The 27,407-nt window shown below is 65.3% G+C and overlaps 1 protein-coding gene across 2 annotated transcripts; it reads left to right on the forward strand.

Annotated features, from left to right (window-relative positions):
* The first annotated feature begins 781 nt into the window (after window positions 1–781).
* On the forward strand, window positions 782–27,334 carry SBF1 (SET binding factor 1). Of its 2 annotated transcripts, XM_032345779.1 has the most exons (41): window positions 782–997; window positions 7,263–7,348; window positions 7,785–7,922; window positions 8,145–8,303; window positions 8,389–8,499; window positions 9,111–9,216; window positions 9,343–9,475; window positions 9,553–9,661; window positions 9,752–9,865; window positions 9,976–10,053; window positions 10,437–10,550; window positions 10,630–10,758; window positions 10,842–10,940; window positions 11,059–11,263; window positions 11,342–11,454; window positions 12,202–12,351; window positions 12,573–12,641; window positions 12,738–12,896; window positions 12,976–13,241; window positions 13,321–13,493; window positions 13,575–13,648; window positions 13,729–13,924; window positions 14,127–14,254; window positions 14,740–14,918; window positions 15,025–15,161; window positions 15,253–15,460; window positions 15,557–15,753; window positions 15,839–15,976; window positions 19,049–19,126; window positions 19,444–19,625; window positions 19,703–19,882; window positions 20,190–20,291; window positions 20,372–20,557; window positions 20,625–20,751; window positions 20,837–20,967; window positions 21,038–21,268; window positions 25,476–25,583; window positions 25,682–25,893; window positions 26,479–26,566; window positions 26,658–26,789; window positions 26,875–27,334. In XM_032345779.1, exons 1-41 carry the CDS (start codon window positions 943–945, stop codon window positions 26,971–26,973), a joined length of 5,679 nt encoding a protein of 1,892 aa, XP_032201670.1. In that variant the 5' UTR covers window positions 782–942; the 3' UTR covers window positions 26,974–27,334. The 2 variants fall into 2 exon arrangements, with proteins under 2 accessions (XP_032201670.1, XP_032201671.1); XM_032345780.1 differs by lacking the exon at window positions 19,049–19,126.
* Window positions 27,335–27,407: the final 73 nt, after the last annotated feature.

Here is a 27,407-nt window from a genome sequence, read left to right on the forward strand (position 1 = left end):
CCGGTCCGTCTCACGCCCTCTCCAGCCGGCTCCTGCCGGGGAGCCGGGAGCGGGCAGCGGGGAGGGGCACGTGGATGGGGGCGGGGGCTCCCTGCCCGGGTTCCTGCGCCCCAGGCACCAGAGAGCAAGCAGCCCCACATCTCCAGCTCCTCTCCCAGCACGCCCTGCCCGAGACCCCGCGGCCCCCTCGGCCACCCCTGCCACTGCCCTCGGGGTGGGGGGTGCGGCCTCCTCCCAGGCACCGCACCGGCCTGCAGGTGCTCTCGGCTCAGACGCGGGTCCTCACAGCGGGACGGGCAGCGCACCTCTTCAAGGGACACCCCACCCGGATGGGGCTTCCAAGTGCGGCCCGAGCCCTCCTCGGGCCGCGCACCCCAAGGGCGAGAGCTGAGTCCTCCCCCGCATTCGCCAGGTTGTCAGCTCCTCAGGGGACCGCCCCGGGCTCGTACTGTGCCCTGGGCTTGGGAGATCCGGGGGCAGGCCGGGGCCCTTCTGCCTCCCTCCAAACTGACCGCGCCGGGATCCCCGGCCCCCCCAGGAGCGAGGCCCGGCCCGTCTCCACCGCGGCGTAGGAACCCGGAGCTCGAGACCCGCTCGGAACCCAGCCGCGCCTGCCGCTGACCCGCGCGAGCTGCCGTCGCTGTCAGCGCCCGGGGGGCGGGGCCGGTAGGGTTCCCGCCCCCCGGGCACCGTGCCCGCGCCGACTGGCCCAATGGGAGCCGGCAGCGCCGGGCCCCGCCCACGATGGGGGCGGGGCGAGGCCGCGCAGGCGTACGGCGCGGCCGGGCGGGCCGGCTGGCTGGGAAGATGGCGGCGGGAGCCCTGGCCGCCGCCGCGGAGCGGGCCCGGGGTGTCCGGGGAGCGCGGGCCAGGGCCGGGGCCGGGCCATGAGCGCGCCGCCCTCGCGTCCCCGAGCCGCGGAGCCCGCCCGCGCACCTCGCCATGGCGCGGCTCGCGGACTACTTCGTGCTGGTGGCGTTCGGGCCGCACCCGCGCGGTGAGTGCCGGGCCCGCGGCCGAGGGCTGCGGGCGGAGCGCCCGAGCCGGGAGACCGGGAAGGGTCAGCCGGGGCGGCGGAAGACGCGCGCTGGGGCAGTCGCGGCGACATGTGAGGCGGGCGGGCCGCGGCCGCCGGGCCAGCGCAGGGGTCGTCCGGGGCACCTGCCGGGCTGGGGTCCCGGGTCGGGGGTCGGGGCGGGGCGGCCTCTCTGAGGCCCGCGGGGCAGCGCGGCACGGCGAGCCGAACCTGCGCGCCACGCGCGGGGCAGAGCCGGGTCAGGCAGAGCTTTGGCGTGGGCCTGGGAGGTGGGAGGGCCCCGAGACGGCTCGGCCTCCCGGCTCCCGGTTGGGTGGGATGGGCCGTCTGTGCCTTGGCCGACTGCCGGTAGCTGTGCCTCCAGGGGCACGGATCCGTCGGCTGCGAGCCCCTCCTTGGACCCCCGGTGCCTCGGGTCTGGAGCCCGTCGGTGTGGGGTGTCTCAGGTCCGGAGGCTCGGTGCGATGCAGCAGAGGGGTGGGATGCAAGGGCTGCTCTGTGAAGACGCGGGGTGGGGGCTGTACGTGGGGCTCCGGGGGGAAATGGGCCTCCTGAAGATGCATGGGGGGTCCTCTGTCTATCTGGAGCTAGAGAAGAGCATTCCTGGCAGAGGCCTGCGGTCCTCATGCCTGCAAGCCAAGCCTGGGTGGGGGATCCTTGTGGTGACTGGGGCCGGTGTCCAGGAGGTCCCTGTCTAGGGCGGGCGCCTGTGTCTGAGAGCCCTTCAGCCCAGGGGGTAGGAGAGAACAGAGCCTGACAATGACATCAGCAACAGTCATGGAGCCCGGGCTGGGGAGCGCGCTCTGTGTGCCAGGCCCTGCACAGCCCTTTGTATGTGTGATCTCATTTCTTCCTCCCAGCAGCCCACCAGGGTTTCCTTGCCCTCTCCCTCACCCGGAGAGTGGAGTCGGGCAGAGAGGTTGATTGTCTGGTGTGAGCCCCCACAGAGGCTGACGCACTACCAGGCCGTGGGCTCAAATCCCAACTGCAGAGAGGCAGTACATGTCCTCGGGGGTTCCTGTGTGGTCAGGCTGGGGCTTAACCTTGAGATTGAAAGTGGGGTTGAGCCCCCAACCTGCTGCTCATTGTCAGCGTGGTGCCGCTGTCATCACCCAGGAGCCGGACTTCCTCTCCTCTTGCCTTTCTTGCTGTGATTCCACCTGCTGGACCCTGCTCTCCAGACCCTCTTCAGTGCCCTCGTAGGACTCGCTCCTGTCTGTCCAAGGGTCCATCCCCTGACACCCTCAGGGATGAGCACATCTTCCTCTAGAGAGGGAGGTTTTGCAGCGAGAACCAGTCATCTCAGTCTCCCAGTCTGCATGAGGCGGGCTCACTCGCAGTGTTGCATGGGCCCATAGAGGGAGGACCGTCTGTTCCAGGGTGCACGTGGGGGACAGTGAGGACGCCATGCCACCTGGAGCAGAGGGCTGCATGGGATCCATGGGAACAAGGTTGGCCGAGGGGCTGCTCCAGCATGAGGGGCCCTGGGCTGGAGCTGCATGAACAGAGTGGGCTTGGAGGATGACAGTGCTGAGTGGTTTGGGAAGGGTCTGGGGAGGCAGAGACTACAGATAGAGGCCAGGTGGTAGCAGCAGGGGTGGAGAGCTGAGGGTGAATTAGGGAGGTGGGAGGCGGCATGGGTGGGCTCCACGGCAGTCTGGCCGTGACACTCAGGGGATGGGCACCCCTGGCATTTGTAGCCTCTGATAAAGACAGAGGAGAAGGCTGGAGTCCGTAATGTCTGCTCACCCCGAGTGTCCATTGCAGTAGGGGGGCGGGTCATGGAGCCCCTCACCACTGTCTCCAGGGCAGGAGCTGGTCGATGCAGGCCGGTCACCCAGTTTCAGGGTCTCGGTTGGCAGGACTCCTCCATCCCCGTGAGAAATAAGCCCACAGGCTAGGTCCCTGGCCATAGGGCTGAGGGCAGAGCCAGGTGGTTGGGGGGAAGCCTGAGGCAGAGGAGCACTGCAGGGGGAGTCAGTGGTACCTGCTTTGCCACTTGTTATTTCTTGACCTTGGGCCAGTCTTCCAGCTCCCTGCACTTCAGCTTTTTCATCTGGAGTTGGAGTGAGTCACACAGACCCCCCAGGCTGCCATGGGCATGAGGTGGACCCAGACGTGAAGTTGTTCCCACGGGAGGCTCCAGGAAATAATGGGTGTCTCATTAGTGATGAGCAGCAGGTGTGCAGACACCCATGGGCATTGATACAGTGGGCAGCGCTGCTGGAGGGGGGACGCTGTGGGCTGGCAGGCGTGGGACATCGGGACTGGGGTGCAGGGTCTTCAGGGTTCAGTGGAGCAGGTGGGAGAGGGGGATGTCTTGTCCTTGGCCTGGATAGTGACACCCTGACGGGAGCTGGTGGACGCGGGGCCGGGGTGCCGGAGCGCCGCCTGGGAGCATCTGGTTTTATGGTTACCATCTGGTGGACTTTTCCAGGCAGGAGCATGGGGAGGGGGCTGAATGGGACCCCAGTGCAGATCCTTCCCCTGGTGAGTGGGGGAGCTCCTTCACTCAGGACATGGGTTCGGCACCTTCTGGACCCTGGGACCAGCTCTGGAGACACTGTTGGGGCCCGTCGGATCGTACCTGTCCAGCTTCTGGGCTGGAGGGCCCTGACAGTGGTCAGCTGATTGAACACAGCATGGCCAGTGCCAGGGCGTGCCTTTGGGAACAGGAGACACACTTGACCTGACCAGGGGGCTGAGTGCATGGGAGGAGGGGCTGGACCCCTCCTGGTGCACCCGCTCCCCATGCCCAGCCCCTCCCTTAGCATTTGAGAACACCTTCTGTCCTGTGGTCTGGCCTCTCAGACCTGACTCTGCTGAGCGGGCCACATTCCTGGGCCCCATCGACTCTCCCCACCCATGTTCCTGCCCTCTGGAGCAGGTTGGGGCTGTTTGGAATGGCCTCAGCTGGCTTCCAGCCCCCACCCTGGGAGCCGGTCTGGTCTGCCTGGGGGAGAGTTGGGGAGGACCCCTGCGGAGGCTGCAGCCCCTCCGCACACATCCTGTTGCTGTGGCTGGCTGGGACGGCCGAGGGTTGGGGCTGGGTGGGTGGAGCCGCGGGGAGGTCCTTCCTTCACCCTCTTCCTGTAGCTGAGCGGGTCCCAGGGCGTCTGCGCTGGAGTGTGTGGAGGAGCAGGCGGGGCGGGCAGAGGAGCCTGCCGTCCTCCCTTGCCTCCGCTCACAGTGTGTGCTGGCCTGGGCTGGCCCTCCAGGCGTCGGAGCCTGGCACTGGTGACGGCCACTGCCAGCAGATGACAGCACGCGCGCTCTGTGTTCTCTCACCCCGCGTTCAGGCCTGCAGCCCACACAGGGCTGGATGTGGGGACACGGTTGCAAGAGGAAGTGCTTGTCCCCATCTGTGTCTCAGGGGACTTGGGTGCCTTTCCTGCAAAGGCCTCCCCAAGAGTCCTGCCCTGGGATGTGGGATGGTGCTGGCTAGACTAGTTCTACCCCGGTGGGCTGATAGGGTGACCCTCCTCCTTCGAGCTGGGGGAAGCTCTGATGGGGCAGGTCACCTTCATCGCCGCAAGGGCCCAAGTGGGTGGGGAACACGGGAGGCGTGGCAGAGCCCCCATCTCTCCCAGGGTGCCTGCCAGCCAGCAGCCAGATTGCAGCCTAGGCCCTGTTAGCACGGAGCTGGGGTGTGGGCCGGGTTTCAGAGAGAGCTGGGAAGAGACCAGGAGTCAGGGCCTCTCTATGGTGTGCCCTTCCCGGGAGGGCTTGCCTGTCCTGGAGCACCCTGGGGCCCCAAAAGCTGTCCTTTACTTCTGATTAAGGAGCCTGTTTCCTTGTGGGGTGTGTGTGGGGCTGGGCGTGGGAGGATGGTAGTGTGGCTGGCGGTCTGCATTCAGCAAGCCTTGATGAGGCCGTGGTCTGTGCCAGGCACAGGTGCAGTGATGGACACAGAGTATGGAGTTCCCGTGTGGCCCAGCCAGCCCGCAGGTGCACCAGGGGTCACAGAGGGGTACAGGGGAGGGAACGAGGTCCTGGGGGGTCCTGCTGTAGGCCCCAGGCTCAGGCAGGGTGCGGAGGGCTGCCTGGAGCAGGGGACACTTTTGGGGCTGAGACCCGAAGGCCAAGTTTGGGACGTCATGGCCCAAAGAAGGGGCTGGGCATGATGAGGGAGACGCTTACTGCCCTAGGCTGTGGGGGCAGTTGAAGGAAAGCCTCCAGTTGGTTCTTCAGAGGCGGAGCCATACAAGTGGGAGTTGATGTTTCACAGGATGAATGGGGTGGGGAGGGCGCGTGGTGGACAGTGGCCAGTTACCTTGTCTGCTTCCCCGTGGGGAGAGGCTGCTGAGAACAGCCTTCTGAGGGCTGTCTGGCCTTGGGAGGGAGGCTGTGGGGCAGAGGCTGCTGTCCTCGTCTGCACACACCCCCTCTTCTTCCTCCGCCCGCTGCCTCGTGGCAAGAACTGGGTGAGCCCTGGGTGCCAGCCAGGCACCAGATGGTGGTTTGGGGCTACGCACAAATCAGCCCGGGGGTGGGGTGGGTGGGGAGGGAAGCCATGGCTCAGGGTGAGCTGGCCTGGGCCTGTTGAGGGTGGCCGCTGGGAGTGGGCCTAGAGGGACCCCAAGGGGCTTTGTCTTAGTGGGCCTGTGCGTATGTGTGCTCGTGTGTAAGTAGATAGGGTACCAGCAGACACCTGTTCCTCTTCGCCGCCTCCTCTTGTCTTTTCAGGGTGTCAGTGTGGGAGGGGGAGGGGAACAGGAAACTGAGGTTTTGTGAGTCAGAGTCATGGCCCCTCCTCGCCTCACCGGCAGCAACCTGCCTGCTGCCGGCCTCCTTGACCTGCCCTCCATGATCGCAGAGCGGGGGTGGTCTCCCGAGGTTGTTGCTGGGCTCCTCCGTTGTCGAGTTGCCGGGCTCGGCTCACCAGTGCCCAGGCCCCTGGCTCTGGCCGAGGCTCCTGTGCACATCGGGGTGGACCAGGCTGGCTGGACAGGGGCGGGGGCGGCTGTGTCGGGCAGGTCCTCAGACGCGGCACATCTTGGCTTGCTGGGCTTTGGGGTGGGCCTGTAGAGAGGCTTCGTGCTCAGTGCCCGCTCCTTCCCTATCTGCTCCCACTCTTCTGCCGGTGCGGGCAATGATACTGAAGCTGGTTCGAGCAAAGGGTGGGGACGTCTGCACTCAGGGACCTGCTGTCGTGTGTGGGAGGTGAAGGTAGGGAGGTTTCTGTCTCACTTGCTTGGCCCTGCTGCCATGCTGGGTGGGAGCTGGAGGTGGAACAGAGACCTGTGTCCATCATCTGCTGGTCTTGTGAGGTGAGTGGTCCCCTGACAGGGCCCTCATCATTGCCTCCTAGTTTGGCTCTAGGGGGTGAGCAAGAGGCAAGGGCCTCTGACTCCACCCATGTGGCCCAGAGCTGGGAATGGTGCCCTAGCCACAGAGCAGGGGAAGCAGCCCTGGGCCTCCGTCCCAGCCCAGCGTCCCCAGTCCGTGTGGCTGTGCACAGTGCTGGGTGCAGACAGAGAGAGGACAGGCATGTATGCACCACCTTCAGTGGCCCTGACCGTGGCCGGATCCCCAGCACTCAGGAGGGTTCTCCTTCTGTGGGTGTCCCGAGACCTGGTCCCTGTCCTTCCCACCAGTTACCACTCCTCTCTGGGTCTTGTGCTGGCCTGTCCATCTCCGAGGCGATGGGGCTGGCAGCGGTCTGGGCCTGGGTGTTTGCTCCCCGGGCACAGACAACAGGTGTGAGACCTCTGCCTCTTGAGGGTGCTCAGAGCTGGCTGGTGAGGTGAGCCAGGGACTGGGGCTGGTCCTCGTGGTGCTCCCTGCCGGGCGGGGGCAAGCACTGCAGCTGGCCTTCGGCTGATGCCACGGTCCAGAGCTGCGCTCCGCTGGCTGGAGGGCTGGCCTCCGGTGTGTGGCGGGCTGGAGGTGCCTTCTGGCTGGGGGTGTTGGCGTGTTGGGGAGGGGCACGGGAGTGACCCCAGCCTGAGGCTTCCATGCTTTTGGTGCCTGGCCTAGCCAGAGGCTTTCAGGACTCCCTATCCATACTGGGGGCTTCTCTCTGTGCCCTCTGGTGGCCCTGGGGTCCGTGGCTATCTAGTAGCCACCCCTCACAAGAAATGATAGGTCTGGGAGCTGAGGCTGGTCTGATGCCACACGAAGTTCAGGCTGGGTGAGCGCTTCCCATCTAAGACCCTTGAGGCTCCTGGCTGGGTGGGGGCTCTGCGGGGTGGGAGGCTCCCTGACTACCTGTTCCTGTCCTCAGGGAGTGGGGAAGGCCAGGGCCAGATCCTGCAGCGCTTCCCAGAGAAGGACTGGGAGGACAACCCGTTCCCCCAGGGCATCGAGCTGGTGAGTGTGGGGGGTGCTCATGCCGGGGGCGGGGGGGCGCAGGTGGGCCCCGGTTTCCCCAGGACTGAGGAGCCTCTGCGGTGCCCAGTCCCCGGGGTGGGGGAAGGAGCTGTCTGCGCCACTACAGGGGACGGAGGAGGGAGGTGGCAGGCCTGGCTGGCGGGGTCCGCGCCCACATCGCAGCATGTCGCCTGTCCCCTGTGATGGTGGAGACCGTGTCCTGCATTACAGGGTTCCCCGGCCACACAAAGAGACCAGAGGCTGTGACTTCCTTTTGCGGGGGAAGGGCCGAGGCCCGGGAGGCGGGATGCACCTAGGCTTGCAGACTCGGATGCTGCCTACTCCACCGGGCCGTGGTGTCCGTGCCCTGGGTGAGGGCAGGGAGCCAGAGGGAGCAGACTGCTGACCCCTCCCCCTGCCCCGCCCGGCCCTGCAGTTTTGTCAGCCCAGCGGGTGGCAGCTGTGTCCTGAGAGGAACCCACCCACCTTCTTTGTCGCTGTCCTCACCGACATCAACTCTGAGCGGCACTACTGCGCCTGCTTGACCTTCTGGGAGCCGGCAGAGCCCACACAGGTCACTGGGGACTCTGGGGTCCAGCCTGCATGGGCTTCTGGCTGTGGCCCACTCCCTCTGCCTCTGTCCTTGGGTGTGTCTCTGTCTGTGGCTAGTCCCAGTGCCTCAACCCCACCGAGGCTTGAGTTCCCAAAGGGCTGCTCCCGTCTGAGTCACCTGCGTCCTCCCCCTGGGCCCGTGGGGCTTGTCTGAAAGCGAGGCGGATGGGGCTTCTGTCCACAGGAAGCGGAGTGCACTGAGGACGCCACCGAGCGGGAGGAGGAGGTGGACGAGGGGGGCCCTGCACAACTGTCACCTGCGACACCTGGCCCGCCTGGCCAGCTGTTCGCGCCAAAGACACTGGTGCTGGTGTCTCGACTGGACCACGCGGAGGTGTTCAGGGTGAGGCGGGCAGCCAGGGTTCGAGGCAGGACGTGGGGTGCCCCTGCCAGTGGGGCCACCATTCCCCAGTCTGTGGTCCTTGCAGAACAGCCTGGGCCTCATTTACACCATCCACGTGGAGGGCCTGAACGTGGGCCTAGAGAATGTGATCGGGAACCTGCTCACATGCGTCATCCCCCTGGCTGGGGGCTCCCAGGTGGGTCCTGCGGGCGGCTGCCATGCGCCCACAGCCATGGCCCTCCTGCTGTCCCAGGCCGTGAGGGTGGGGCCTGTGGGCCCTCAAGAGTCCGGCGGGGCTCAGCACGGCCCGGACCGTGGACACTCTACTGTGTCTTCGTGCTGCTGTCACCTGTCTTCCCTTCTCGGCCCGGCCTGCTCACCTGCGCGTCCCATGTCTTGCCTGGCTCCCTACCTGGCACCCTTCTGTTTCTCTGTTCTCTTGCTCCTTGGGTGTGCCTGTCTCTGGATGTTGGTGTCCGCGTGTCTGTCTGCTCTGCTCCCTGGTCAGTACCCCCACGTGTGGGTGCGTCTAACTGTGTTTCTCTGCCTGTCTGTCCTGTGCAGCTGGACTCCGTGGAGGACGGAGTGGTATGGATTCTTTGTTTCTTCTGCCCACCCAGGCCCCACCTTGCCCCAGGTCAGAGGCCCTGAGTCTCCTCTGCAGCGCTGCGTGGGCCGGCAGGCCAGGAATGGCCTTTCCCTCCCGTTAGCAGGCCTGCCTTGGCCAGCCTCACCTCAGCTCACGGAGCTCTGGGCTGACGCGGGGCTGGCTGGAGCCGCTGAACGCTGGTCCCTCTCTTTCCACAGAGAACCATCTCTTTGGGGGCTGGTGACCGGCAGGTCATCCAGACCCCACTCGCCGACTCGTTGCCCGTCAGCCGCTGCAGTGTCGCCCTGCTCTTCCGCCAGCTGGGTGAGCCCGGCCGTCCACACCCCCGTCCCCACCCCGCGCTCGCCGCCCTCTCCTCCCCCCGGGGGCTGCTGGTCAGAGTGGGGTTCTTACTCAGCCGGCCCTGCGAGCCCGTGGTCTCCCCCGCAGGCATCACCAACGTGCTGTCGCTGTTCTGCGCTGCGCTCACGGAGCACAAGGTGCTCTTCCTGTCCCGAAGCTACCAGCGGCTCTCAGACGCCTGCCGGGGCCTCCTGGCGCTGCTGTTCCCTCTCCGATACAGGTGCCCCTGCTGCCGCCTCGCCCCTCCTCCCAGCCCTTCCGCTCTGGCTGCCCGCACTGAGCCCTTGCCCGTTGCAGCTTCACCTACGTGCCCATCCTGCCGGCACAGCTCCTGGAGGTCCTCAGCACCCCCACGCCCTTCATCATCGGTGTCAACGCGGCCTTCCAGGCGGAGACCCAAGAGCTGGTGAGGGCTGTGGCCTGTGCCTGCCTCCCTGCTCCGGGCCGCGCTGACTGGCTGGCAGCTCCCTGACCGCTTGCTCCCTTCGGTCCACAGCTGGACGTGATCATTGCCGATCTCGATGGAGGCACGGTGACGGTCCCCGAGTGTGTGCACGTCCCGCCCCTGCCGGAGCCGCTGCAGAGTCAGACTCACAGTGTGTTGAGCATGGTGAGGCGGGGCCGGGGGCTGCAGGGAAGCTGAGAGCGGGGTCACTTGGCAGCCAGGGGAGCCCCCGGCCCTGGGTGTGTGGCCATCCCCACTCCTCTCTGCTTACGCAGGTCCTGGATCCAGAGCTGGAGTTGGCGGATCTTGCCTTCCCACCGCCTTCGACGAACGCTTCCTCCCTGAAGATGCAGGTGGGGCTCCCTGTGGTCCCAGCGCAGGGCGTGCGCCAACCCTGTGCCCTCTAATCAGGCCTGCTGCCCCTGACGGCCTGTGGGCAGTGCCAGTCACACTGTATAGCCAGCCCTCCTGGGCCAGTCGTTGGGGGCCGGGGGGGTGCATTGTGAGTCTCTGGGGTCCTGTGCAGGAGCGGTTGTCTGGATGGCTGTGGCTTTGTGTGGAAGAAGGTTGGAGGGGCAGGACGGGCGAGGCGCCCAGGAGGCCTGGGCAGGGCGCGGATAGGTGTGTTTGTGTGTGGGGGGTGGAGCTGGCGAGGGGCGGGGGTTTGGAGGGCTGTGGCGTGCAGGGGCCGGGGCAGGCCTGTGGCCTGGTCCTCACCGGCGCCCCCCGGGCCCAGGACAAGGAGCTGCGTGCCGTCTTCTTGCGACTCTTCGCTCAGCTGCTGCAGGGCTACCGCTGGTGTCTGCACATGGTCCGCATCCACCCGGAGCCCGTCATCCGCTTTCATAAGGTGCCCCGCAGGGAGGGCTGGGGGTGGAGGCGGGCAGGGAGTCAGTGCTGAGGGGCTGACCCCCTCGTGTTGCCCCCAGGCAGCCTTCCTGGGCCAGCGTGGGCTGGTGGAGGACGACTTCCTGATGAAGGTGCTGGAGGGCATGGCCTTCGCAGGCTTCGTGTCGGAGCGTGGGGTCCCCTACCGTGCCACGGACCTGTTCGACGAGGTGCACCCCCGCCCCAGTTGGGAGGAGCCCCTGCCACCACTCCCAGCTTCGCCCCACCTGCCTGACCCTGCCTCCTCCCACAGCTGGTGGCCCATGAGGTGGCGCGGATGCGGGCAGATGAGAACCACCCCCAGCGTGTCCTGCGTCACGTCAGAGAACTGGCAGAGCAGCTTTACAAGAACGTACGGCGGGTGACACGAGGGGGTGGGCCCGCCAGGCCGGGGCACGGTGCCGCCAGGCCAGGGCACGGTGCCGCCTGGCCCCGCGCGGCTCGCCCACACTCGCCTGTGTCCTCTGCAGGAGAACCCATACCCCGCCGTGGCTATGCACAAGGTGCAGAGGCCCGGGGAGGCCAGCCACCTGCGGCGGGCGCCCCGCCCCTTCCCCCGGCTGGACGACGGCATGGTGCAGTGGATCGTGGACCAGGCGGCAGCCAAGATGCAGGGCGCGCCCCCGGCCGTGAAGGCTGAGAGGAGGACCACTGTGCCCTCGGGGCCCCCCATGAGTGGGTGACGGGAAGGGGGCCAGGGCACGGGGCCCAGGGTGAGTGCGAGTCAGAGATGAGCGCGTCGTCTTCCCGCAGCCGCCATCCTGGAGCGGAGCAGCGGGCTCCACGGCAACAGCGCGCGCCGGCTGGAGGTGGTTCGAAACTGTATCTCCTACGTGTTTGAGGGGAAGATGCTTGAGGCCAAGAAGGTGAGGGCAGCCGGGCACAGGGAGCCCCTGTGAAGGGTGCTGAGCCTGGGGTCCGCGTGCCTGCTGGCAGCCAGAGGGGCGGGTGACACCGGGTCTCGGGCCCCTTCCTCAGCGCAGCTGGACAGAGCCTGTGGGGAAGCTCGCAGGAGGGATTTACTTCATTTTTGGGACATCAGAACCCAAAGGTTTCCACTGCTAAATTTCTTCTCCATTCTTCCTGACCGAAGTGCCAGCCCGCACAGCGCCGTGCGTTTGTGGTCCTGCCCTGCATGGTGTTGGCCCACGCCTGTGGCCCCCACAGCGGCCAGCTTGAGTCCCGGCCGCACGATCTCCCGGGAGGGGCCTGCAGGGCTCCTGCTGGAAACTAATAAGAGAACAAGCACACGGCCCTTTGTGCACCCTGCTCGGTGCCCAGCCGGCCAGCAGCGGGGCTGCAGCCTTGGGAGGGGGTGCCTGCTGGGGCTCAGGGCCGGGGAGTACCCCCTGGCTGTGGGTGGGCAGTGTTTCCATCTCCGCGGGCTTTTGCGCGTACAGAGGGCAGGGTCGGCCAGAGGTCAGTCTGTGGGGGGTGAGCTCCCAGAGTCTGGCCCAGACTGTTTCCAGATCCCCTCTGTGCTTAGAGCCTGGGCTCTGGCCTCTTGGGGGTCCGTGGCCCTTCCCCTCCCGGGCTCTGTGCCCTGGCCTCCCTCCTGCCCTCCCTCCAGGGCATGGTTGGATGCCCCCAGCCCCATGTTCCCCTGTCTCCAGCTGCTCCCAGCTGTGCTGAGGGCCCTGAAGGGGCGCGCGGCCCGCCGTTGCCTCACCCAGGAGCTGCACCTGCACGTACAGCAGAACCGGGCGGTGCTGGACCACCAACAGTTCGATTTCGTCGTCCGCATGATGAACTGCTGCCTGCAGGTGAGGCCGGGCCTCCCTCCTGCTGCTGCTGCAGCCCTGGGCGTGGCGGTGGGCGTCCCCCCGCGGGGATGCGTCTTCTGGCCGTGCCTACGGCTGGGGAGGTCCTGGGCTGGGGGACTCTCCCTGGAGGGCGCCTCCTGCCCCGAAGCTCTGGGAGGCTCTTGTGGCCCCCGGCCGGCTGGGCGTGTGGGGGCGGCTCCAAGGGCTCCCCGCTCCCGCAGGACTGCACCTCCCTGGACGAGCACGGCATCGCGGCTGCTCTGCTGCCCCTGGTCACGGCCTTCTGCCGGGTGAGTGCTGGGGCCGCCCCACTGCCTTTCCCTCGTCCCCTCCTGCTGCACCTGGTGACCCCTCCGCTCCCGCGCCCCCCCATCTGGCCTCTGTAGAAGCTGAGCCCAGGAGTGACCCAGTTTGCGTACAGCTGCGTGCAAGAGCACGTGGTGTGGAGCACGCCGCAGTTCTGGGAGGCCATGTTCTACGGGGACGTGCAGACCCACATCCGCGCCCTCTACCTGGAGCCTGCTGAGGACAGAGACCACGTGCAGGTGCCTGGGGGCTCCCGGGCCTGGGGGGCGTGGCGGCGAGGGCCGGCCCGGTTGGGGCTCACCGGTGGCGCTGGGGCAGGTGGGGGATGTGTCGGTGCCAGAGGACGAGCGTTCTGCCCTGGACGTGGCATCTGAGCAGCGGCGCCTGTGGCCCACCCTGAGCCGCGAGAAGCAGCAGGAGCTGGTGCAGAAGGAGGAGAGCACAGTGTTCAGCCAGGCCATCCACTACGCCAACCGCATGAGCTACCTGCTCCTGCCCCTGGACAGCAGCCGCAGCCGCCTCCTGCGGGAGCGCGCAGGGCTGGGCGACCTCGAGAGCGCCAGCAACAGCCTGGTCACCAACAGGTGCGGGGGCGCCTCGTGGGCCCACACGGGGGGCTCGGGCGGGCGCACCTTGACCTGCCGTGTCCCCTCCCCGACCTAGCATGGCGGGCAGCGTGGCAGAGAGCTACGACACGGAGAGCGGCTTCGAGGACGCAGAGACCTGCGATGTGGCCGGGGCCGTGGTCCGTTTCATTAACCGCTTTGTGGACAAGGTCTGCACAGAGAGTGGGGTCACCAGCGACCACCTCAAGGGGCTGCATGTCATGGTGCCAGGTATGGGGGGGTCTGGGGATGCAGACGCCCTTCTCAGCCAGTCAGGCAGGGGGCCAGGGTGTGAAAACGACTGTCTCCCAGACATTGTCCAGATGCACATCGAGACTCTGGAGGCCGTGCACCGGGAGAGCAAGAGGCTGCCCCCCATCCAGAAGGTGAGGGGGGGCCGGCCAGGGGCGGGGGCCTGGGTGGGTGCCGGGTGGGGGCCTGAGGGGCTGTTCTTGTCCCTGAGCAGCCCAAACTGCTGCGGCCACGCCTGCTGCCCGGCGAGGAATGCGTGCTGGACGGCCTGCGCGTCTACCTGCTGCCAGATGGCCGTGAGGAGGGGGCGGGGGGCAGCGGCGGCGGCCCCGCACTGCTCCCAGCTGAGGGCGCCGTCTTCCTTACCACGTACCGGGTGATCTTCACGGGGATGCCCACCGACCCCCTGGGTGAGCCTCTGGACCCTTCGTCCGTCCCCACCCGCCCTCCCCCATCCAGGTCCTGGGAAGGAATAGGACTTGCCCTCCTCAGGGGTGCAGGGTCTTGTGCAAGATAGGTCACATCCCCCCTCACCTGCCCGGGACCTGCATAGCTCTGGCACCCCCAGACTCTGTGACCACCCCCCCCCGACTCTGCCTGGCCTGTGCTAAGTCGGGGAACAGGTGGTGGTGCGTTCCTTCCCGGTGGCCGCGCTGACCAAGGAGAAGCGCATCAGCGTGCAGACACCCGTGGACCAGCTCCTGCAGGACGGGCTGCAGCTGCGCTCCTGCACGTTCCAGGTTTGCCCGGGGCACGGCGGGGCACGGGTGTGCGGGGGGTGGGGGGGTGCCTGGCTCTCCCAGGTCCACAGGCATCCAAGCCCCCGGTCTCATGCTCGCGAGCTGGCGTGGGGCCAGACCTCACCCACCGCGCCTGTCTCTGTTCACGCACAGTAGCTCAGTGTCATCGGCGTGTGTGATGTGCTGGCCTTTAGGGCTCCTGTGTTTGTTTGGGGGGTACCCTGACCCTGGCACCCGTGTCTGGAATGTGCCCTGTGCCCCGCGCCTGAACATCACACCAGCGCATGTGACACTTGGTGAGGGACCAGGTGCCTCAGCCTGGAGGTCACACGTGGCGTGAGGAGGGCCCTGTGCGTGCCCGCTGCTGCTTGGGAGGATGCCCCCTGCCAGGCCCCAGGGGGTTCCCCGCTTTTGCCCGCAGGCCTCTGTGGCGGGGGCCAGACCCAAGGGTGCCCAGACCTCTGAGGGCCTCTTGTCTGGCGCAGTTGCTGAAGATGGCCTTTGACGAGGAGGTGGGGTCCGACAGCGCCGAGCTCTTCCGCAAGCAGCTGCACAAGCTGCGGTACCCGCCGGACATCAGGGGCACCTTCGCCTTCTCCCTGGGCTCCACGCATACGCCCGGCCGGCCACCCCGCGCCACCAAGGACAAGGGCCCTTCCCTCAAGTATGGAGCCGGGCCCCAGGGCTGGGACCCCCACCCCTCCCTGTGTGCCTGTCCCCCTTGTCCGTCCTGCTCGCCTCTGCTGACCCTGTGTGCACACCCCCTCCAGGACCCTGTCCCGGAATCTCGTGAAGAACGCCAAGAAAACCATCGGGCGGCAGTACGTCACCCGGAAGAAGTACAGCCCTCCCAGCTGGGAGCACCGGGGCCAGCCTCCTCCTGAGGACCAGGAGGACGAGATCTCAGGTGGGAGCATGGACAGCCCCAGGTGGCCTTGTGCAGGGCAGGGGGTCCCGCAGTCTGTGGGTGACGCCCCCGTGTGCCCGGCCCGCCCCAGTGTCGGAGGAGCTGGAGCCCAGCACGCTGACCCCTTCCTCGGCCCTGAAGCCCTCCGATCGCATGACCATGAGCAGCCTGGTGGAGCGGGCGTGCTGCCGGGACTACCAGCGCCTGGGGCTGGGCACGCTGAGCAGCAGCCTGAGCCGAGCCAAGTCCGAGCCCTTCCGCATCTCCCCAGTCAACCGCATGTACGCCATCTGTCGCAGGTGAGCGGGCCGTGCCTGGGGGACGTGCGCCCGGTGGGCTGGGTGGTTGTGCCCTGTGCCCCGCGGCTGCGCCCTGACGCCTCCGGCTCCTCGCAGCTACCCGGGGCTGCTGATCGTCCCGCAGAGCGTCCAGGACAACGCCCTGCAGCGCGTCTCCCGCTGCTACCGCCAGAACCGCTTCCCCGTGGTGTGCTGGCGCAGCGGGCGCTCCAAGGCCGTGCTGCTGCGCTCCGGCGGCCTGCACGGCAAGGGCGTCGTCGGCCTCTTCAAGGCCCAGAACGCGCCTTCCCCAGGTACCCTCCGGGCCACGCGCGTACTCCCTCCCCTGTGCCCCGTGCCCCCCATCCGGCCTGGCTCCAGCTCCGCCTCCTCCCCCAGGCCAGTCCCAGGCAGACTCGAGCAGCCTAGAGCAGGAGAAGTACCTGCAGGCCGTGGTGAGCTCCATGCCCCGCTTCGCGGACGCATCCGGGCGGAACACGCTCAGCGGCTTCTCCTCCGCCCACGTGGGCAGCCACGGTGAGGGGCGCTTGAAGGCTGGAGGATTCCGGCGCGGGGGGGGGGGGGGGGGGGGCGGGGCTGTGGTGGCTTTTGGGGAAGGCAGGCCAGTGAGGGGGCGGCAGGTGGGGTGTGGGATCTCGTGAGCACCCTGAAGCCCCGCTCTGGTTGGCCTTCTGCCTGGGCCCAGCGGCTGCTGCTTTTAAACGTTTTATTTATTTAATTGACAGAGACAGCGAGGGAGGGAACACAGCGGGGGGGGGGGCGGTGGGAGAGAGGGAAGCAGGCTCCCCGGCTGAGCAGGGAGCCCCATGCGGGGCTCGATCCCCAACCCTGAGATCATGACCTGAGCCAAAGGCAGAGGCTTAAGGCACTGAGCCCCCTGGGCGCCCCTGGGCGGAGCTTCTCGACCTCCTCCTCTTCCTGCCTGTGGCCTGCCTTCAGGCCACAGCTGACCCTTGAAACCCCCACCTGGGCCGCATCCCTGCTCTGTCCCCTGCTCTGTCCTGTCCTTCCCACCACTGCTTTGTCGAGGCCATCTGACTGCTTGGGCTACATCCGCCATCTGTCCTGGTTCCTTCAGTCTTGTCTGCGCGGGCCTCCCCGTCCCGGTCCCCAGCCCCAGCATGGGCGCTCTCAGCACCCCCGGCCCTGCTGGTCCCACATGGATCCAGGCCCTTAGGGCCCAGCCCTGCCTTCTGTCTGGCGTGGCAGGGTCTCACGGTCAGAGATGGCGGAGAAGACACGAGGCCTGGGAGGTGGGGGCCGTGAGTGGGCCCTGCCCCACCCTGCTGGGGCCCTGGCGTAGCGCGGCCACAGTGGGGCTTAGTGAAGCGTGTGTGTGTGTGTGTTGCTGCCCAAGGGGTACACGGCTGCTGTGGAGGGCTGGTCTGAGCTGGTTACAGGCGGGGACCTTGCTGGGGAGGTCAGCTCTCTTTGTGCTGGGTTCCTGGACAGGCTTCCAGGTGAGAGAGGACACCCGTGGGGGCCATGTGAGGGTGGGGCCGGCCTCCTCCAGGGCCCTTGCCCCGAGGCAGTCACTCCTGCGTCACACGTACCTCCCGCTGACCACACTTGCTTCTCCCTGACCCCGTCCTCCCCCCTTTCACCCAGGTTTCCCCATCTCCCCTACCCCTCCACACTGTCACCCCTGACTCTGAGCCCCCCCCACCACCCCATCTCCTCCGGGGGCCCCGTCCTCGGCTACCCGTCTCTCCTCGCCCTGCCTCACCCCAGCTGATGCCGTCTCCCCCCACGCTCCCCCATTGCCCCTAGCTCCCCCTCCCTCCTGCCTGGATCCCCACAGATGCTCTGTCCCTGTGTGCCTCATCCTCTGGGTCTGGGTGATAGACTCTCAACGGTTAATCCTCCGACCCAGGACTCCAACTGCTGTGCAGCCCATGGGGCCGCCTATGCTTGGGGCCTGGTGTCCAGTGGCCTCTTAGTCTGGGCTTGATCTGTGAGCCTCCCCTTGCTGGCCTGGGTCTGACCCCCACCCCAGCCTGGTGTCCGCCTGGGAGGTAGGCTGCTGCGATTGATGTGTGCCTGGTTTACAGTCGGTACGTGATGCACGAGGGCTCCCTTTTTGCTGTGAGACGCACCTCATGGCACGTGCTGGTTGGTGCAGATGTCACGCCAGGGTCCCCGCTGGTCAGGCCTTCTGGGTCCCTGCGTCCCTCCTCTCACGCTCGTCTGCACTTTCTTGTGCTGTTGCTCCAGCTCCCAGATGCACTCGGGTGCACGGGTGGGTTTTGGGGGCTGGTGGCCCACCAGTGGTGGACCTCCTGGGAGCGTGCTCCTGCTGCCTCCTTCTTCCGGCTCTGCCCACTGCCCAGGGCCTCGCGGCGGGGCGGAGCAGGGGCGGCGGGGAGGGCATGGGGGTGTCTCCAGATCACCCGAGGGCCTCCAGCTTTCTCTGCCGAGGTCTGAGGAGGCCCCACACTCTGCTTCCGCCCCGCTTGGTGCCTCTGCAGCATGTCCCTTGCTGTCTGCACACCAGCCCCCGGCCCGGGCGGTCTGGGCTCAACTACGGGGCACTCTGTCTTCAGCTTTTGTCTTTTGTGACCACTTGATGGGCCTGGAACAGGGCAGCCGGTGTGCCCTGTGGTCGCTCACGGGGGGCTGCTTGGCGTCCCATTCCCTTTTTGTTCCTTGTTCAAGTGGCTTTGGGTCTCCCAGACTCCCGGCCGTCTTTGGATGGGGTTTATGGCTCCACCACTGGAGGGAGAGTCCGCGCTGCAGGTGGCCCCTCCCCACAGGATTCTTTGTCCCCAGTGTGGCCTGGACATCCTTGACTGTTCCCAAAGCACCCTGGTGCTGCCTTCCTGTGTTCCCCCAGTCCAGATCAAGTCCTTTCTGCCCCCATTGCCGAGGGGCAGGTTCTCGTTGAGACAGACCACGTCCTGGCTGTGAGTGATGGTGTGTCCTGCCTGCAGTGTGGCGGGCTGGTGCCCTGCTTGTCTGTCGCTGCTGCTGTGGTAGGGAGGGATGGTGCCTGGCTGCCTTCTGCAGAGGCAGCTGAGCCCGGGCACTGGGGAGCTTCGTCCCCCAGGCGCCCTGTGCCTCCAGGCTCCCTGTGCCTCCAGGCGCCCTGTGCCTCCAGGCCTGGCCGTCTCAGCCTCTAAGACAGGGGTCTGGCCCTCTCAGGCAGGTGGCCTTCTCCGCCAGTGCTGCCCCTGGGGCTCAGGCCAGCGCGTGTCCACGGTTCCAGGCTGGGAGCTCTAGGCTCCAGGCTTCGTCTTCTTCAGGCTGTACCTTACGGCCCCTCTTGTCGGTGGGCGCTGCAGGCGGCTGCAGGCAGTGCCGTGGGCGCTGACGAGGCAGGGACGGGCCTGTGGGGGAGGCGCTAGATGGAGAGCCCAGGGTTCTTGTCTCTCTTCGGATCCTATTTGCTGCTGGCCCTCTGTTCCCTGGCCTGCCCCTGAGGGCCAAGAGGGCTCAGAGGGCCTTGGTATTGCCCCCCACTATCTGTGGGGCCCCTGGGGGCTTGGCGGGAACCCAGCCCTATAGTCGTTTTGGACCACAGGCCCTCCATGCTGGGCAGACCCTCGAGCCTGGGGTCAGGCCTGAGGCTTTTCTCTGCTGTGCCCCCAGTGCCCAGCCCCAGAGCCAGGGTCACCACGCTGTCCAACCCCATGGCGGCCTCGGCCTCCAGACGGACCGCTCCCCGAGGTACCGTACTGGCCACACAGGCTGGCTCCCCCCACCTGGCACTGACGACCCCTGTGCGACTGAGTCGTCATGGGCACTAACGTCCCCTCCACGTCTGGCACTAACAGTCCTGGTGATGACCAGCATAACCCAGCCCTTCCCACAGCCCTGGGCACTAACAGCCTGAGGCCCCGAGTCCCACCCCAGACCCCCGACACTAACGCAAATGCAGGCCCAGCTGGGGTCCCTTTGGCCTCCCCGCCTTGCCTGGGAAGCTCAACCCCAGGTTAAGGGGTGCCCCAGGCCTGCTCAGGCGCTCACGTGGTTTCTTTGTGCAGGGAAATGGAGCAGTGTCCGGGCCAGTGGGCGCAGCGGTGGGCTTGGCGTTGATGTGGGCTCCCGGCTGGCAGGCAGAGACATGCTAAGCCCGCCCCAGGCTAACGGGGCCCCCCCTGACCCAGGCTTCTTGCAGCCCCAGCGCGCAGCCCTCTACATCATTGGGGACAAAGCTCAGCTCAAGGTGACTGGGGTGGGGGCCCAGGGCCTGGTGGGGGGCCCAGGGCCCGGGCGCATCTCACCGTGGCTGGCCTTCTTCAGGGTGTGCGGCCAGACCCCCTGCAGCAGTGGGAGCTGGTGCCCATCGAGGTGTTCGAGGCACGGCAGGTGAAGGCCAGCTTCAAAAAGCTGCTGAAGGCGTGTGTCCCGGGCTGCCCTGCCGCTGAGCCCAGCCCTGCCTCCTTCCTGCGCTCGCTGGAGGACTCAGAGTGGCTGATCCAGGTGTGTGAACCCCTGCCCCTGCTGCGGTCTGGTGTGCCATGGGGGCCCGCTTACCTACAGCCACGGACAGATGGGGTCACGGTTTGCTTGTTGATGGCGCTGGGCCCCTGGAGAGGGCGATGGACCTTTCCCACCTGGACGGCAGTACCGTGTGATGGAGGGAGACTGGGACCACCCGCTCTTGTTGGGGTGGGGCAGGCCATCTCCAGGACAGGGCAGGGTAGGGGGAGCCCTCGGGGGCCTGCATGGCTGCGGGAATGCGCGGGCACTGGCTCCGGAGGTGCTGAGGGGCCGCCCGGCCTTGCAGATCCACAAGCTGCTGCAGGTGTCGGTGCTGGTGGTGGAGCTGCTGGACTCAGGCTCGTCCGTCCTGGTGAGCCTGGAGGACGGCTGGGACATCACCACCCAGGTGCGTGCGGGCTGTGGGGACAGCCGGGCCCCTGGGGCGCCCCCGCGGCCACCGTACTGACAGGCAGGCGGGGCCGGCAGGTGGTGTCTCTGGTGCAGCTGCTGTCCGACCCTTTCTACCGCACGCTGGAGGGCTTCCGGCTGCTGGTGGAGAAGGAGTGGCTGTCCTTTGGCCATCGCTTCAGCCACCGCGGGGCCCACACGCTGGCTGGGCAGAGCAGCGGCTTCACGCCCGTCTTCCTGCAGTTCCTGGACTGTGTGCACCAGGTAGGCAGGGGCCCACGGCGGGGGCGGTGCCTGCCGCCTCCCGGCCCTGACCGGTCACCCCGCACAGGTCCACCTGCAGTTCCCCATGGAGTTCGAGTTCAGCCCCTTCTACCTCAAGTTCCTTGGCTACCACCACACGTCCCGCCGCTTCCGGACCTTTCTGCTCGACTCGGACTATGAGCGCATTGAGCTGGGTATGGTGCAGGGCTGGGCTTGGGGCAGGGCTGGGCGGCCGGGGCCGGGCCTGGAGGGTGGTGGGGCTCAGCACTCCCCCCGCAGGGCTCCTGTACGAGGAGAAGGGGGAGCGCCGGGGCCAGCAGGCGTGCCGGTCCGTGTGGGAGTACGTGGACCGACTGAGCAAGAGGACGCCCGTGTTCTACAACTACATGTATGCGCCCGAGGACACAGAGGTGAGCCAGGGCCTGGCCGGGGCGGCCGGGCGCCCTCCTGCACAGCTCCTCATGCCAGGCCCGCCCCCAGGTCCTGCGGCCCTACAGCAACGTGTCCAACCTGAAGGTGTGGGACTTTTACACCGAGGAGACGCTGGCCGAGGGTCCTCCCTATGACTGGGAGCTGGCCCAGGGGCCCCCCGAGCCCCCAGAGGAAGAGCGGCCTGATGGGGGCGCACCCCAGAGCAGGCGCCGGGTGGTATGGCCGTGCTATGACAGCCGCCCCCGAGCCCAGCCAGACGCCATCTCACGCCTGCTGGAGGTGAGCACCGCGGTGCTGTCGGACGTTCCCCGTGTGTTCCTCAGGCCGGGGGCCCTGCCCCCTCCCCCCTCGCCCTAGCTCGTGTTTGTGGGCGGCGATGGCCAGAGGCTGCTGTCCTGGCCCCCTGGGACCTAGGAGGTGGCTTCTTTACTCTAGGCACATGTACCGTTGGCCCCTAGGGAAGACAGGGTTTTCCCAGGGACTGCCCTGGGCCTCTCCCAGACCACCGCACCTGTTGCCTGGGTGCCCCTGGCTGTCGGCCACCATGCTCCCGTCCAAGGCCTTTGGGCTTTGGGGGGCTGCTTAGGCCCTTTGGAGCCTGTTCCGCAGCGGAGCAAGAGGTGCCAGCATCCTGGCGTAAACACAGGATGTCTATGGCGCAGCGCCGGGCCTGGCTGAGAGGCACCCGTTACCCAGGGCTTCGGGGGGGAACGGGTGACCCACAAGCTTAGAGGGCCAAGGAGACCCTTCGTCTCTGGTGGTTCTGCCTCGGAGTCCGACGGGAGTTGCGCCGCTCAGTTTCCTCGCGGGGCCGCGGGGCCGTGTCCGTCTCACTGGCCCGTGTCTTCAGGGTCGCCCTGAGTTTCTTGCACTCCGCACGCGCTGGTGCTTCCTCAGTCTGACGCTTTCTTTCACTGGGTATGTAGTGCCCTTAGGCTTAGCTGTTGACCTGGGCAGGTGGGAGTCCAGCTTTTTCTTTTAAGTCCTCCGCGTGCCCACCGCGGCGCTGCAGCTCACGACCCGGGACGTGGAGTTGTGCCCCCCGCTCCAAGCTAGCCGCGGCCCCGGAATCCGGCCCCTCGCTGTTGGCTGACTGCGTTAGTGTCTGCTCTTTCCTTCTGTTTGTTCCCCGCTGACAAGCGAGCGTCCCGCCACATTGACCTTCTGAGCGGCTTGTCCCCGTGCTAGTTTCGGGGTGGCGTGGATGGCGGTCACGCGCCCGCCTGCTCCCCTCACGTCTCCCGCGTGTGACGGAGGCTGTTTGGGAAGAGCCCTGACGGCGGGAGGCTTCTCTCCTCGCGGTGTCCCGTGACCACGCTTCGTTGCTTGCGGGCCTCAAGAACTTGGCAGTGTTTCTGGGAGCACAGGTCGCCAGCGACGGACTCTCTCTGTGTCTGTTCGCCCGACTGTGGCTTTGCTGGGCCTGGGCTTATTTTGAAGGTTGCCGGCGTTCTCTGTTTTTTCCGTCCTGCCCTGTTTTCGTGAGTGCGCCGCGCTTTTCCTTGGCATCACTGCGGAGCTGGTTTTGAAACAGCTCGGGATCCCGCCGGCCAGGACCGTTCCCAGTCCCTCCGTTCCCCTGGGGTGACCCTGCCAACTTGGGGGGCCGGTCCCGTGCTGTCTGCCTCGCACGGCCCCACGACGGTCGGGCTGCGCCGCTGCCTGACCAGACTAGCCAGGCACTCGGGTACCCAGTTCGGGGGACCCTGCCTTGCCGCTGTTTTCTTGGTGCTTTGACCTTGGAGACAACTTCGTGCGCTTCAGGCCAAGGGAGACGTCATGAAGCTGCAGACGTGTGGTGGCCACACGGCTGGTTTGCTGCGACTTGGCATCCGCTCATCCATCCACGGATTGCCCCGGAAACACAGTGGCTTCTGGCTGGGCCAGTTGTGCCCTTTTATTTTTAGTTTTATTTGTTTAAGGAATCTCTACACCAACATGGGGACTGACCCACAACCCTGAAATCAAGAGCCGCATGCTCTGCTGACTGCTCCTACCAGGTGTCCTGTGCCTTCATTTTAAATTATTTATTTACTTTTTAAAAATTTTACTTATTTGACAGAGAGGGAGTGGGAGAGAGAGAAGCAGGCTTCCCGCTGGGCAGGGAGCCCGATGTGGGGCTCGGTCCCAGGACCCTGGGACCATGACCTGAGCCGAAGGCAGGTATTTAAGGACTGAGCCACCCAGGTGCCCCCTTTTTAAAAGATTGATTGATTTGAGAGAGAATGACAGCATAAGCAGGGGGAGCAGCGAAGGGAGTGGGAGAGAGAATCTGAAGCAGAACTCACTGAGCACAGAACCCAACCTGGGGCTCAATCCCATGATCCTGAGATCCTGACCTGAGCCAAAACCAAGAGTCAGACCCCGCAACAGGATGTACCACCCAGGCACCCTAGTGCCTTTATTTTTTAAAGGCTGTTTTCCGGACAGCTAGGTGGGTAGGTTGGTGAGGCGTCTGCCTTTGGCTCAAGTCACGATCCTGGGGTCCTGGGATTGAGTCCCACATCAGGATGTCTGCCAGTGGGGAGCCTGCTTCTTCCTCTGCCCCTCCCCCTGCTTGTGCGCCACCCCCGCTCCTGTCAAATAAATGGCCTTAAAAAAAAAAAATGAAGGGTTTTCTCTTAGGATATAGAATTTTAGGTTGACAGCTTCATATATATATATATATATATATATATATATATTTTTTTTTTTTTTTGACCCAGAGAGAGATCACAAGCAGGCAGAGAGGCAGGCAGAGAGAGAAGAGGAAGCAGGCTCCCCACTGAGCAGAGAGCCTGATGGGGGGCTCGATCCCAGGATCTGAAGCCTCTGAGGCTTCACCCACTGAGCCACCCAGGGGTGCCCTAGGTTGACAGCTTTTTACATTCAGCAGATTTTTTTTGTTTTTTAAGGATTTTATTATTTATTAGAAAGATGGAGAGAGACCACAAGTAGAGAGGCAGGCAGAGGGAGAGAAGGAAGCAGACTCCCCGCCGAGCTGGGAGCCTGATGTGGGGCTCAGTCCCAGGACCCTGGGATCATGACCTGAGCCGAAGGCAGACGCTCAACCGACTGAGCCACCCAGGCGCCCCACGTTCAGCAGTTTAAAGATGTCATTGCGTTGTTTTCTGGCATGCAGTCTTTTTTTTTAAAAGATCTTACTTATTCATGAGAGAGTGGGTGCATGAGGGGAGAGGGACAGAGGGAGAAGCAGACTCCCCGCCGAGCCGGGAGCCCGATGGGGGACTCGATCCCGGGACGCTGCGAGCCGACGATGAGCCACCCAGGCACCCGCGTTTTTTCTGATTGAAAGTTGGGGCTTTTCCTTGTCCTTGTAAACTGCGTGACATGTCACCCTTTCTCTACCTTTAAGATTTTCTCTTCACGTCTGGTTTCAGCAATCTGACCATCATGTGAAGTTTTAAAGTTTTTTTTAAGTAACCTCTACACCCAGCATAGAGCTGGAGCTGACCCCCAAGATGAAGAGTCACGTGCTCTTCCAACTGAGCCAGCCAGGTGCCCCTCTCGGGGTTTCTGGTCCGTCCTGCTTGGAGCTTTCTCAGCTTCTTAGATCTATGGGATGAGGGTTTTCATCAAATTTAATGCAATTTTGGCCATAATTTCTTTTAAAGGTTTTTTTTTTCTACGCAGTCTCTCCCTCCTTTCCTGTGGGACTGGACTGACCCATAGGTCCCGGAGGCGAGGTTCCTTCTCTGCAGCTCATTTCCAGGACCCCACGTTGCAGCTCCCTGCTCTGCTCTTCCGTAGTCTGATGAAGCTTGCATTTTAGATTCTGTATTTTTCAGCCCTAGAATTTCCGTTAGTCTTTTTAAAACGGTTTCCATTCTTTGTGGAGAGCCTCCATCCGCTTGAACATTCTGTCCGTCTCTGTCTTTACATCTTAAACGTATTTAGAACCAGTGGTTTGAATTTCTCGCCTGCTGATTCCAATACCTCTTTCTTTTCTGGATCTATTTCTTTTAACATTTCTCCTAAGCATGACTCTCATTTTCCTGCTTTCTTGTTTGTCTAGTAATTTTTTAAAATAATTGACATCGTGGGTTCTGCATTGTCGAGGGTCAGGATTGTGTGTGGGTTTTTCCGCGCAGTTACAGGTGTGTCCGCTCCGGCCGGCTGGAAGCCCTGCACCTCCCTGCATCGCGCCGATCCCTGCCAGGCTTGTGACATCTTGCCTGGCCCGTGGCGGTTTATGCCGGGAGGCCTCTGGCTCTCTAGAGCTCCTGCTCGGGACCACCGCCCCTTCCCTGGGTCCCTGCGTGTCCGCAACCCCGAGCTCCACGTCTGCCGGGTGCTTCTTGTTTGCTTTGCACAACTGATTTCTGTTCTCTCCAGATGACTGGGTTTTGGCCACCCCGACCCTCACCCACCCGTGTTCCAGCGGTGCCGATCACTGCACCTTCCTGCTTTCCATAGTTTGGTCTTCCCGCGTTTTGGTCTGGATATTTTCCTTCCGAATGATCTTCGTTTTCCACTTCTTCCCCAGGAGCTACAGCGGTTGGAGACGGAGCTGGGGCGACCCCCGGAGCGTTGGAAGGACACCTGGGATCGGGTGAAGGCAGCACAGCGCCTGGAGGCCCGGGCGGATGGACGTGTGAGCAGACCTGGGTGTGGGAGGCCAGGCTGAGCTTGCCGGCAGGGGGGGCTGGAGGCCACCGGCCCTGACACAGGCCCCCCCCCTCCTGTCCCCAGGGTACCCCCAGCTCCCTGCTGGTGTCCAGCGTGCCCCACCACCGCCGCTCGCTAGGCGTGTACCTGCAGGAGGGGCCTGTGGGCTCCACTCTGAGCCTCAGCCTGGACAGCGACCAGAGCAGTGGCTCAACCGCGTCCAGTTCCCGGCAGGCAGCGCGCCGCAGCACCAGCACCTTGTACAGCCAGTTCCAGACGGCCGAGAGTGAGAACAGGTGTGAGGGCATGTCTCGCTGCGCGGCATGGACTCCTGAGCTGGGGGACTGTGGGTGTGGGATGGGTCAGAGGTTGGGGGCCAGTGCCGTTGGGGAACGTCTGGCCCTCTCTTGGGTGGAAGGATTTGTGGGGGCGGCCATAATGCCACAACGGTGGCCTGAGCGTAAGCCGACAGTGGCTGGGGAGAAGCAGGAGGGCTCTTCTAGAAAGGTTTGGGACGTAGAAGCAGTGACCACAGCCAAGCCACCAGCTGAGGTTGGGGCCTGGCAGGCTGGAGAGGGGCCATCTTGCCACGATGGCCTCCCCAGAGCGGCCTGCTGCGTGTTCCTCGTCCCAAGACACCTGCCCTACAAGTGGGGCTGCTTCTAGGAGACCCTGAGACCCTGGTGTTGGGCCCTCTCCAGTGTCCTGGCACGTGATGGGTGAGGGGTGGGAACCCTTCTCCATGCCTTTGAGGAGAGTCCCAGGGCTGCTTCGTGGCCCCCTGGCTGGTCTAGCCTTCGAGTCCAGCCTTGGGTCTGGTTGAGGGCAGGGGCTGGGGTGGGGTGACAGCCAGCCTGGCCCGGGGTCTGTTGTCTGTGCAGGTCGTACGAGGGCACCCTGTACAAGAAGGGAGCCTTCATGAAGCCCTGGAAGGCCCGCTGGTTCGTGCTGGACAAGACCAAGCACCAGGTGAGTGGTCGGCGGCCAAGGCGAGGAGGTTAGAAGCTGGGGTGGGGGGTGCTGCCCTGACTTCCTCCCCTCCCCCGGCCCCCCCACTCAGCTGCGCTACTACGACCACCGTGTGGATACGGAATGCAAGGGTGTCATCGACCTGGCCGAAGTGGAGGCCGTGGCCCCCGGCACTCCCACCATGGGTGCCCCCAAGACTGTGGATGAAAAGGCCTTCTTTGACGTGAGCTGTGGCCAGGGCCCAGGGATGGCAGGGTGGGGGGGCTCCACGGGCTGGGACCGTGGAGTCAGCGACCCGCCATTCCCAGGTGAAGACGACGCGTCGCGTTTACAACTTCTGTGCCCAGGACGTGCCCTCAGCCCAGCAGTGGGTGGACCAGATCCAGAGCTGCCTGTCGGACGCCTGAGCCCAGCTCTGCTCCGGCTGCTCTGCGTCCAGTCGTTAGAGACCACTAGGGGTGGGCAGGGCCCCCCGGCCATGTTTACAGCCCCCACCCTCGACAGTATTGAGGTCCCACCCCCCCCTTATGTGTACAGCCCCTGCCAGCTCCCACGCCCTGCCCACCCCCGCCCGCCCGGCCAGCTGTAACTTATTTTGGAGTTCTGGGGGAGCCCCGGCTGGCAGGTGGCCATGGTACAGCCCTCTCGGTGGGCCTGTAAATAGACCCCTCCTGCCCCGCCCTCTGCCCCGTCAGCCCACCGGTCCCGTGGCCGGCCACCGGCCGCCTGTTCCTAGAAGCAGAGTCTATAAAGAGAGAACTAACAACACGCCCGTGCTTGTGTCTCCTCGGCCCACGCCCCCACCCCCGACCACTCTGCCCAGGACCCACATCCACCACGT

The sequence above is a fragment of the Mustela erminea genome, chromosome 6 (assembly GCF_009829155.1).
Source record: "Mustela erminea isolate mMusErm1 chromosome 6, mMusErm1.Pri, whole genome shotgun sequence".
In the NCBI taxonomy this organism is placed as follows: Eukaryota; Metazoa; Chordata; class Mammalia; order Carnivora; family Mustelidae; genus Mustela; species Mustela erminea.

What these genes read in the sequence shown, in the direction of transcription:
- SBF1 (XM_032345779.1), top strand. Translation starts at nt 943, where the DNA reads ATGGCGCGGCTCGCGGACTACTTCGTGCTGGTGGCGTTCGGGCCGCAC. An exon ending in CCCTGGCTGGGGGCTCCCAG is followed by an intron (nt 8,500 to 9,110) that starts GTGGGTCCTGCG and finishes CTCTTTCCACAG; the next exon opens with AGAACCATCTCTTTGGGGGC. An exon ending in TGGTCACGGCCTTCTGCCGG is followed by an intron (nt 12,642 to 12,737) that starts GTGAGTGCTGGG and finishes TGGCCTCTGTAG; the next exon opens with AAGCTGAGCCCAGGAGTGAC.